This window comes from Canis aureus, chromosome 8, assembly GCF_053574225.1.
Source record: "Canis aureus isolate CA01 chromosome 8, VMU_Caureus_v.1.0, whole genome shotgun sequence".
Lineage (NCBI taxonomy): Eukaryota > Metazoa > Chordata > Mammalia > Carnivora > Canidae > Canis > Canis aureus.
In genome coordinates, this window is record NC_135618.1 from 53,452,771 (window position 1) to 53,464,984 (window position 12,214).

The 12,214-nt window shown below is 42.4% G+C and overlaps 1 protein-coding gene across 5 annotated transcripts in view; it reads right to left on the reverse strand.

The window, feature by feature from the left end:
- The window catches only part of DNAH3 (dynein axonemal heavy chain 3), a 166,069-nt gene that overhangs the window by 79,031 nt on the left and 74,824 nt on the right, over window positions 1-12,214 (reverse strand). For all 5 annotated transcript variants that reach the window (XM_077906863.1, XM_077906864.1, XM_077906865.1 and 2 more), the window contains 9 exons: window positions 11,813-12,011; window positions 10,310-10,418; window positions 9,970-10,083; window positions 9,091-9,267; window positions 6,947-7,038; window positions 5,800-6,019; window positions 5,084-5,218; window positions 3,498-3,609; window positions 870-1,111 (listed from right to left, as the gene is read on the reverse strand). In XM_077906863.1, coding sequence (XP_077762989.1) covers window positions 870-1,111; window positions 3,498-3,609; window positions 5,084-5,218; window positions 5,800-6,019; window positions 6,947-7,038; window positions 9,091-9,267; window positions 9,970-10,083; window positions 10,310-10,418; window positions 11,813-12,011 — 1,400 coding nt within the window. The remainder of the gene's footprint in view (window positions 1-869; window positions 1,112-3,497; window positions 3,610-5,083; window positions 5,219-5,799; window positions 6,020-6,946; window positions 7,039-9,090; window positions 9,268-9,969; window positions 10,084-10,309; window positions 10,419-11,812; window positions 12,012-12,214) is intronic.

Sequence of the window (12,214 nt, forward strand, 5' to 3'; positions counted from 1 at the left end):
AGATGATGAAACTGAATAGCTTGCCTTGGTTCATCCAGCTGGAGGTGGCAGTGCAGAGTTTGAACTCAGGCTATCCAGCTCCAGAGTCCAAGCTCTTTAGGTGCTATGCTTACTGTGGCAGAATATATTTTCCAAAGACTGTTGCAGTGACAGCTTCCATCCCATGTGTGTTTTTGCAAAGTGGCCTTGCCCTGCTCCATCAAGAAGTGGAGCCTCTCTCCCCACTCCCTTGAATCTGGGCAGGCCCTGTGACTTCTTAGACTCATAGAATTGAGAAAAAGCGATGCTATGCCAGTTCCAACTACAGCTCTTAATTTTCTGGAAGCTGTCACTTCCTGCCTTTTGGAAAATTAACTACCATGTAAGAAGTGCCACTGTTCCAAGCTCACTAAGTGAGACACCCAAGGCACATGGAAACCCAGCTGAGCCCTTCCAAACTTTATAATCCACAATATTATGAGCAAAGTAAATGGCTGTTTTAAGTCTCTAAGTATACAGCAATGGATAACCAAAACACATTCCACATATCAGGCACAATGTATGTGCTACTTGTTTAATTGCCAATATCCCTATTCTGTTACTACCTTTTAACAAATGAGGAAATTGAGGTCCAACAGCTCAATTCTAGAGCTGGTGATTCAATATGATATCAATACCTAGGCTTTTAACTACAATGCAACATTATCCCTAAACATACAAAGCTTACCAACTACAAGTACAAACAGAAGCGTAATTCATAAGCTGTTACTTTCTTGTGGGGCATTTATTCTTACTGCAATAAATGTATGCATTATATAGTTTTGGTCAATTACTTGAATAAGAGAATTTATACCATACCTATGTAACAGTGATAGGACACTAAGTAGTACCTTTTTATTGTCATCCAGAACTGTGTTCATATTTTCAATCCAAACAGCATCTACTGGCCCATCAAATATAATCCACTTGCGTTCATCAGACATTGAAGACGCTTGCTCCCGGAAAGCATTGGCAAGGATACCATCTGTCCATTCATGGCTCACTGGGTCAAAGCACCCATAGAGCTGCCCCATGGTGATGGCCTTGGGGTTGATGATCCTGTACTCCACAGCAAATTCGTCCATCTGGTTGGCTGGGCAAGAAGGTCCAACATGAGTTACACAGGTTCTGGCAAGACCAGAACATTAGACAAGAGGTAATGCCATCTCAGACTGACCAACCGTCAAGAATATGCCATCCTAGGAGAGTCCTTATAAAATTCGTACTCAGTCATTATAAAGATCAGGATATCTGGATGTGCAATGACTTAAATGTAGGTTATTATGCCCATTAGTGTCCCAGCATATTTTCTTGGGTCTCATTTCAAACAGGGCAAATATGCTAAAGATCTAAAGAAATCTGCTTGGGCTGAAATGAACTCAAGTAGTAAGGGAGAGAGGGAGGTCCGTGCTACCAGATGTCTTTATGTACCTGGCTGTCACAACTACCCTAAGAACCTTGGCTTTGACTTGAGATAACAGCTTACATGTAAAAGATTCTAGAAAATACTCATTACTCCCCCACCCCCGCCTCTATCTGAAGGACTAGTTTAGCCCTGAAACCTCTTCTTAGTTGTTCAGCAAGTGGCCTCTGAGACAGTCACACCATGAGAGTACTAGGATCCAACACAGGCTAATAGATGGCACATCAAGTGCACCTGATAAAAGAGTTTAAAATAACCACACTTGTACATGATTCTTCAGAGTAAGGAAAAGTTGGAGTGCCTGAACCATGAACTAAATAAAGAACCATTTCTGCAGAATCCCAAGGCAAAAGTAATAGGGAAGCCTCTTTTCTCTTCATTTAGTTTCCTAAACTGTGTTCACATGACCAGAATATGAAGTTTGAAACTCCCTAATTAGTTCGTAGGCCACATTAGTCTCCAAAACAAAAAACCTCAAAAATTCAACAGCAACTCAAGTCAACAAATATTGTTAGAAAAAACATGTTAAGATGAAGTACTGGAAGGAATTGTGTAAATATAAGGCATTGCTTTTCAAAACTGCTGGCTTGTGGGGTGCCCGGGTGGCACAGCTGGTTGAGCATCTGACTCTTGTTTCAGCTCAGGTCATGATCTCAAGGTCTTAAGATCCAGTACTAAGTCAAGAGCACTGAGTCTGCTTGGATTTCTCTCTCTCTCTGCCTCTCCCCTCTACTCTCTCACTCTCTAAAATAAATCAATAAATCTTTAAAAAAATAAACAAACAGGGGCAGCCTGGGTGGCTCAGCGGTTTAGTGCCGCCTTCAGCCCAGAGTGTGATCCTGGAGACCGGGGATCGAGTCCCATGTCAGGCACCCTGCATGGAGTCTACTTCTCCCTCTGCCTGTGTCTCTGCCTCCCCCCCACCCCCCCGTCTCACATGAATAAATAAATAAAATCTTTAAAAAAATAAAAAAATAAACAAAAACACAGGCTTGCTTTTTTATGAAGGAAAAAACTTCAAAATTGTTGCTCTGGCAATACACATAGCTTTCATTTGTCAAGCAGGAACTGTGCTAGGTTATTTTCCTGCATAATCTCATTTAATTCTCACAACAATCCCATTTCACACGTGGGGAACAGAAGCTAAGAGAGCTTTAGTCATTTGTCCAAGATCTGGCTCTGATTCAAAAGTCTGAGGTTTTGGGATCCCTGGGTGGCTCAGTGATTGAGTGTCTGCTTTCAGCTCAGGGCATGATCCCAGGGTCCTAGAATTGAGTCCTGCATTGGGCTCCCCACCCCAGGGAGCCTGCTTCTCCCTCTGCCTGTGTCTCTGCTTCCCTCTCTCTCTGTGTCTCTCATGAATAAATAAATAACATCTTTAAAAAAGAAAAAAAAAAGCCTGAGGTTTTATCTTCTACATCAAATGGGAGGAAGGAGGAAAGGGGTGGAAGGAGGGAGGGAGAAAAAAGGAAAAGGGAAAGGAAGGGAAGAGAGGGGAAGAAATGATGAAAAGAAAAAAGGAGAAGAAAAGAAACCATGCAATAATTGGCTTTCAGGATAATTTGTTTAGGACAGTGGCAGGAGTTTCTCTCTCATTGGAAAGTCTTTGGAGGGGAATCCCCGGATGGCTCAGCAGTTTAGCGCCTGCCTTGGGCCCAGGGTGTGATCCTGGAGACCCAGGATCGAGTCTCATATCAGGCTCCCTGAATGGAGCCTGCTTCTCCCTCTGTCTGTGTCTCTGCCTTTCTCTCTCTGTCTCTCATGAATAAATACATAAAATCTTAAGAAAAAAAGTCTTTGGAGAAGCTATTATTCAGCATCTGAGAAATAAGCGAAAATTCCTCCACTTAATAAGATGCACATAAAATCCCTGTTAAAGCTCCCCCACCCCCACCTTTATTTTCTGCTTGCAGACATCTGTGTACCATGTTCTATTTCTGGCTCTGATGTTACAATCCAGGGATGGCAAAACTAACAGCCTGGCATTATCTCCATGGAGCGAGCCAACCTAGGGGGGAGTCCTATGCTCCCATGAAGCCAGGGATATGGGCTTTACCTTCGTATAAATCACCCAGAGCTGCAGCCAAGACTTTATAAGCACAGGTCTTGCCGCCCATGGGGTCTCCAACAATCATATAGCCATGTCTTACCAGCATCATCTCGTAGATCTGGGAGGAGACATTTAAGCAGTTAATCATTGCAGACCTCCCAGAACTTCAAGCTAGTCAGAAGTCAATGGGGAATGAGGGACTGAAACGGGGATTCCCACAGTCACTTCTACCTCTGATGAACTGTAGCCTTTTTTATGATCTATAGTCTAAATATCTCTTGGATAGGGGCACCTGGGTGGCTCAGTTGGATAAGCATCTGACTCCTGATTTAAGTTCAGGTCTTGATCTCAGGGTTGTGAGATTGAGACCTGCATCTGGCTCCACACTGGACATGGAGCCTGCCTAAGATTCTCTCTGCCCCTCCACCCCCTCACACACACACACACTCTCTCTCTCTCTCACTCTTTCTATCTCTCTCAAATAAGTAAATATCTTTTGGATAAATACATACATTTTTAGGTTCCGTATTATTTAAGAAATGGGTACTCTTATTTGCTCTGTACCTACCAATGTGCTAAGTATCAAGGGATTTACCTAGATTATTTCATTTAATCCACTCAGGTATTACTTACTAGCATCTAGTGGTGGGAATGAATACTGAGCCCAAGAGAGGTTAAGTAACTTGCCCATGCTTATCAGTAGCAGAGCCAGGATTTGGACAGAAGACTGTCTGACTTAAAAGACTTAGCTGTAGGGCAGCCTGAGTGGCTCAGCGGTTTAGCACTGCCTTCAGCCCAGGGCCTGATCCTGGACACCCGGGATTGAGGCCCACGTCAGTCTCCCTGCATGAAGCCTGCTTCTCCCTCTGCCTGTGTCTCTGCCTTTCTCTCTTTCTCTCTCTGTGTCTCTCATGAATAAATAAATAAAATCTTAAAAAAAAAAAAAAAGACTTATCTGTAAAATATAAATGATCTTCCCGGTAATTGGTTCTGGGGTGGTCATGTGACTTTACTTCAAAGTAAAGCACGCTTCAAAGCTAATACTGAGACTTTATGCTGAAGCAATTTGGAGAGCAATGCTCTTTTTCCTTCTGGGCTTGACCCTGGGACAATCTGAAACTGAGGCTGCTGGGACCCAACCAAAAATGAAGTTGTAACTCAGAGACAGCCCAGAGATGAAGAGAAAGGTTTTCAGATCTGAGATCTGAGATCTGAGTGTCTGAGGTCAAATACACCTGGGCTTTTTAAGTTAGGTAAATGAACAGATTCCCTCTTGTTGACCAAGATGGTTTGAGGTGGGTTTCTATCACTGGAAACTGAGAAAGTCCTGACTAGTTCAAGCCCAACACCCTCAAATGTTTTGTTTCATCCCCAAATTAAAAAAAAAAAAAAAAAAGGTACCCCATGGAAGATGGTCAGAGGAAAAACATTGGATTTCAACTTCACCTCCTAGAAATGAGACCCGAAGGCACCCCCATCTGTATCTAGGCACCTCTGATCGCTGTCATTCAGTTCCAGTCTACCACAATTCCAATTCCTGACTTCAGTGTACATAAACCAGGTACATTACTATATGGACACAGGGAACTAACCTGGATAATTTTCCCAATAAACCAAGGTACTGGTTGGAGTTTCATCTTTTTGATGTTTTCATTCAGTACCTCCATAAAAACTTCATAGTCTGGCTTTGGAAGAACAACTCCAGGAAACAAATCTGATATAATTCCCTGTTAACAAGAATTTGAGAGAAAGTGGAAAGGATGAATTGTCAGAGGTATGACCTCAATATTTTCTGAAAATGAGATTTATAGACAGCAGAAATCTTTTTAAAATTCCAAACCTCATTTTTCTATGCCAAAACTCATCAACAAATACAAAGTCCAACACTATCTGTAAGACATGATTTCCCTCCCAAAAAATTTTTACAAGGCAATAAATATTTAATAAGTCTGTATTGTTTGACAATTAATGTACTGGGAATGAATAAGATAGTCATGATTTCTGTCTTTATGGAACTCACAGTCTGATAAGGAAGAGAGGCATTAAAATAATTACAAAAGAAAACTACATTTGGTTAAAAAAAAAAACCTACCCAAACCCAATGGCAGCTATTATTCTATCAGTGAAACCATTTTTATTAAAATCAGGAACTAGACAGGGATAGTGCTATCACTATTATTATCTAACTTCGAGGGAGGGTGTCTGGTGGTAGGGGTTGCTGGTTGGAGATGGAGAAAGTGCCAGACAAATAGTTCGCCTTTAGAAACTGAGTCTCAGTGCTTGGCCGAGGTCCCAAAGCACTGCATACCTGAAACAGAGGGACATCTTGAGCCAAGAACTTGGCCAGATTAACATCAAGCAAGGCCCGGAGCAACAGAACACTCTCATTCTCTTCAGGATACTTGAGCTTCAGGTTGCCAGCAGCCGTGAGCACAGACTTGACTGCCCGCATGCCATAGTCATAGTGATGCTGTGAGGACAGCTGCTCTGAGCACAGGCGGTAGGTCGCCACAATCTTCTGAGCGAGACTAGGAGGGCAGAAATACATCTGCAGATTGCCAGAGAGGACCAGCTCCTGCTCAGCAGACATTCCCAACATCCCAGTGTCCTGTCCCTTCAGGAATCAGGCTTGCTCATGGACTTGATGGAGAACTATCATTTGAACTACCACGGTAGTTACTTCTCCTCTAAGAGAAGAAGTTACCATGGTAACTACCATGATGAACTAAGGAAGCCTTCTAATTCTTTCAAAGTTAGGAATAAAACAGCAAGCACACACATATGTATACAAGCTATCATATAAGAAATTACATGTGTGATACTTCTACACATATATGTGAATGTACAAGTACATGCACACACACAAGTTTTGGAAGAAACATCCAACTATTAACAATGTTAATCCCCAGAGAGTGAGACACAAGGTCACTGAGAAGAAACTACCTTTATTTACTTCTATAACATGACAATTTTTTTCCATGTACATGCTTTACTTTTTTAAGTCAGTAAATGTTATGATGATAACAATGTTAATTACAAATTATATTAAAATTTTCCTCTTCAACCTTGGCATAATTTCATGTTTTAAACTCTTGCCTTAAGCTGTGCATGTGTGTATGTGTTTGTGTGCATGTATGTGTGTGTTTGTGTGTGTGTGTTTGTGTGTGTGTGTTTGTGTGTGTAGAGTAGGGTTGGGATATAAAGGCCAATTTCTTTAGCAGAAGCCCAAGGATACATAAAGAGAGAGGAGGCCCTTACTTAGGCATCTGGGCCATTTCCTGGCCAGGGATAGGGTCAACAAAAAAGCCGGGGCTATGTGCTTTCAGATCAACTAGGGAATGGACATTTCTTGAGTTCCTCTCTCTTCTTCCAATGGGCAACTTACCTTGAATCTATCACACAGACGGTACTCTTTCAGAGCCTTTAGAACCTACTGGAAAGTCAATGTAACATACCTTCTAGAGTCCAGAAACCCCATGGAGTAGAGAGAGATTTCCCCAATAAGGGCATAATCTGGCACCATCATGGCTACTGTCCGGAATAAGGCCTAGAAAAGAAATGGCCATTGAGAACCTGAACACATACAGTGAACACTCGGGGAAGGTAAGTCTACAGGTGCAAAGAGAAGAAGCAGTATGGTTTTCAGGCCACTCTAGTGAAATCAAGGAAAGGAAAGCAGGAAGAGAAAATGCAGAGGGACCATCTTTGTTGGACAGATCCACTGCTCAGCTACCTTCCCCACTGGCCTGACATGTTGTCATACCATGTCCCTCAATAGTTTTGTGGAAGGCCCTAGGTGCTGATATTCTAACAACACCTCATTATCCTATGCCAAATGAGCATCATTCAACTATCAGACCCTTTCTGTGTTCAATAGGGACAGAGGCAATCATTTAGGAATGCAGGACCAATCTTAATATCAGATCTTGATTTGAGTCCTTGCTCTGTTAGGTAGCAAGTAATGTGGCTGTGAGCAAGTAATCTAACTCCTCTAGTTATTTCATCTCAAAATGAGCCAACAACCATACCACCCTCATGAGAATAAATGTTATCATATAAGTGAAGTGCTTAGAAAAGTGTATGGCACATAGCGAGTGCTTAATAAACATCAGCTCTTGTTATTACCTTAGATCTTAGAGGAGAAGTCAAGCAGTTAGTTAGAGGTAGAGCCAGGACTAGAACCTAGGCCTCTTAACATCAAACCCTGATGTTGTCTGCTATACCACACTGTCTCATGAAACCTGCTTATGCAGACCTAACAGGGTTGTTGGCTGGGGGAAGGGTGTAAGGGGAAGTCACAATGATTGGGTGGTAAAAATAAGAAATGTGGGTCCAAATTCTACTTTGGTACTCACTGGCCTAGGCTGGCTTTGAGGGAGGAGCCATTCCTAAGGATCTCCCTGATTCTTTTCCATTTTGAGGGCAGGGAGAAAGGGTCTGAATAAGATTCCAGAGCACTGGGATGCCTGGGTGGCTCATTGGTTGAGCATCCGCCTCTGACTCAGGTCATGATCCTGGGGTTCTGGGATTGAGTCCTGCACTGGGCTCCCTGCAGGGAGCCTGCTTGTCCCTCTACTTATGTCTCTGCCTCTCTCTGTGTCTCTTATGCATAAATAAATAAAATCTTAAGAAAAAAAAGATTCCAGAGCACTGATCAGATGCATTTCTGGCAGGTTACATACCCATATGGGTTTGGCTGGTTCTCTCTTGTGTCTTCTACTCAGGGAGATGGAGCAATGACTTAGAAGAAAATCCATAAAGAAGCAGGCCTGGAAGTCTCTCTCTGGTACCTTTTTTCATACAGTTAGAGTGCTAGAGTCTCTTCCCATAGGAGGAGATCCAGCCATCTTGTACTTTAGGGTTTTCTTCCCATGAGAGCAGCATGTTAAGGTCATCTATAGCCTATTCCCCTGAATATGGCCTGGGTGACTCTCTTCACTTCAGAGGCACCTTCCTTCTCCACTAGGAGCAGGATCAATGGCTATTGTCACGCTGTAACTCAGGCCAGATCAGTAGTAGGCACTGGGAGATATATGCTTTCTTGTCATCTCTGTAGCTGGTTGGAATAGTCTGCTTTGGTATAGACACCACCTTGGCTTAACCATAGTAATAAAGAGGAGCTCCAGGTTGTTCAGCCTAGGGTTTTTTTTTTTTTTTTTAAAGATTATTAGAGAGAGAGTGAGAGAGAGCAAAAGAGAGAGCATGAGCATGTGTAGGGGGAGGGCAGAGGGAGAGGGAGAAGCAGACTCCCCACTCAGCAGGGAGCCAGACATGGGGCTCGATCCCAGGACCCTGAGATCTTAACCTGAGCCACCCAGGTGCCCCTGGTTCAGCCTAGGTTTCTCAGAGCTTTCCAGAGCTTTCTGTGTCTAACTTTGATGCTGTCTTATAATTAGATGCTTTTGTTTGGCATACAGTGGTTTGTTTTGTTTTGTTTTGTTTGCATTGAGGTAGGATCACAAAATCAGATTACATGTAGAAATCCCAATTTCTATCTTATCCTGAAAAATGAGAATACCTCACAATTCCTGCTTGACAACAACGGATCCTCGGTTACTACCATAAAGTACACCCAGAATTTATACACACTGATGTTTACCTTGAGGTTGTCTGGCAGCTCAGCCCTGCCAGCATACCCGGGGTTCATGGTGATGAAGACAGCACAGGTTGGGTTTAGAGAGAGCTCAGTGCCTTCAAAGATGAATGTCTTTAGCTTCCGGATAATGGCTTGCTGAATGCTGAGAATCTGCTGAGCCACCACAGACAGCACTTCTACCTGGGGTGAGAATGGCTGACTGATGTTAACTGCTTTGACAGCCATCACCCCACTCTGCCAGAGTTCCCCTCACTTAGCAATGACAAAATCCAATCATCTGAGAACCAGACATTTAAAATTAAGATCATGATTTGGGGTTTTGGTAAAGAGAAAGAAAATTGGTGTACGTGTGTGTTACTTATTTCCATAGTATTTTATCTTTGTTTTAGCACCTAGCATAATGTTTCACCCATCATATGTATTCAAACATTGTTTATTGGTTCTAAATGCATGTTTACATTTCCTGACCTAAATTCCCCACCCAAATAGAACTAATAGAACTAATCACCCTTTCTCTTTTGTGATGGCTCCTTTGTACCACTACTATAGACTTCTATATCATTTTCTATTTGTTTCATTTAATTATTTCCCTTTGCTAAATTTTAACACTCATTTCTTACCTTATCTTTGTGTCATGAACAATTGCAGAGTATATGACATATACTAGCTGCTCCATAAATTTTTGAATAAGTGAGTGAATATCATGACGATGAATATGTATATAAAAATGTACTTTGTCTTCCTGGGACTGTTTTGTTTAGCTCATTGAGTATTTTGTGCAGGGATCTTAGAGGACACATAAGGCCCTGTCACAGAGGAGCTGAGAACCCAGAAAAAGGCTCCTGTATCAACTCCTGCTCTGCAGGGAAGTTGCAGCATTACCTCAATCCTGTTGAATTCATCAAAGCAGGCCCATGCTCCAGCCTGGGCTAGCCCCTTGAAAAACTTCCCCATGGCTTTGTAATCCAGACCATCTGAGCAGTTGAAGACTACACACTAGAGAGAAGGAGGATGTAGACACTGTTAGGGATGAGTTCCCTCATATCTGAATTACTCTGCACATGAAACACAAGTGGGGCTCCTCTCTTCCTATTCCACAGCAGGAACCAGGGCCCCACTCTGACTCTCCCCTTAAGCCATCTTGAACTTCATGCCAACTCTCTGGGACAGAAGTCCAGAGAGGAAAGGAAAGTGAGGGTAAGAATACACAGCATTTCCCTACCTGCTTGGCCAAAGCTTTGGCCAGATCTTTGGTGGTTTCTGTCTTGCCTGTGCCAGCTGGTCCTTCTGGAGCTCCACCAAGGTTCAGCTTCAAAGCCCCCATCAGCGTCCTAAGGGGAAAAAATAAAAATTTGGTGCCCAATGGGGCACCTGGGTGGCTCAGTTGGTTAAGCAGCTGACTTGTGATTTCAGCTCAGGTCATGATCTCAGGGTTGTGAGATCGAGCCCCATATCAGGCTCCATGCTAAGCATGGAGCCTGCTTAAAATTCTTTCACCTTTTGCCCCTCCCCCACCTATCTCCTTCTCAAAAAAAAAAAAAAAGAATTTAGTGCCCAAGTCCTTCCCCCCTGCCCAAGTCCTAACACACTGGAAAGAAGCTGACTTTTGCTTTATTTCTTTTTTTTTTGCTTTATTTCATTTTGACTTGTACAAATAACTTTAATTTTTTTCACTGATTACATGACCAACATATTTCATCATTATAAGAAATTCTGTTTTACTTGGTGCCCATAAACATTTGTTTGAATGGATAAATGAATATATACATAAATGAATTAAATAAAAGTTAAAAATCTTCATTAACTCCAGATTCTAAAGATTCCCAGTGCTAATGCAGTGGTGGAAATACCTATATTTCCCCCACTGGATTATGAACTCTTGAGTTCAGGACCTGTATTTGATTCAGTTTGATAAGAACAAGGGCAAAATAAATGTTAGAAATTAATGATGTGTTCTTCACTATAGTTTCAGTTAACATATCATCTTATACTTATCTGAGTATGTCTTGTTCCCTGACCCCATTAGGTTGAGGGTTTCTTGAGGGCATGCATGATACACAGGAGAGTTTAAGAAGTGGATACTAAATAACAGGTGAAATAAATGAATGATTGAAGACTAAAAATCACAGAACACAGAAAATAAATCACTATGGACTTTGAAAAAATACTCAAGAATTATCTTTATGATTACAAAAAACTGCACTTTAATCAAAGAAAATCTAAATATCATAAAGTTGACAGACACATCCACAGAGTTCAGATTTCTAATGTTATGAACACCAAGGAAAGCACTTTACTGAGCACAAAATGACTACATCTCGCCACCAGACTGGATGGCCAAGCTTGGAGACTCCTTGTCAGACTCCTTCACCTGGCCCTTTTTCTCTTTATCCATGGGATCTCCAGGCACCATCTTGATTCCTGCCATGGGAGAGCTTTCTACTTAAGTACTGTGGCATTGTTAAGGACAGGCATCAATGTTCTGCTTGTTGATTTGGTCGTATTAATTTGCATTAGGACTCCTACCAGGTTCTTTTTTCTGGCCTACCACCTAATTTCCATGACCATCTGTGGGACCATGGTAACTAAGGGCAAAATTCTAAAATCTGAGAATTTGAAATGTAAAGTCACAAAGTCAAGATGTCCCTCACCTTCTTCCTCAGAAGATTTTCCTTCTGAAATTCTCTATTCACCCTTTGAGTCTAGGTGAGGGGGCAGAGGTTACCTGTAGCAGCGGTCAGTGAGGGGTGTAATCACCAGTCGGGGGGAGTTCCCCAGGTACTCATAGCCATACAAGGCTTCTGTGGTGATCATCTGCACATGCACATTCTCTGAATTCCAGTAGTAGCGCAGCTGGGAGATCCACTGGAAATCGTTCAGATCACAGATATTGTCCTCAGATAACTTGGCCACAACATCACGAGCTGTTGAGACAGACGCAGACATAGAAACATACAAATGCAGAACTGTCAGCATACTTCTATGTCCACAGACTGCTCAGAGGTGGTCTGAGGACATAATCTAGGCCATCCCTCACTCTCCAGTTTCAGGCTCAACTAGCCTCCCTGCCCAGTCCTGACTTGCAGGTAGTAATTTCTTTCAGAAGCTGGTCTTTGCTTCTCCCAAG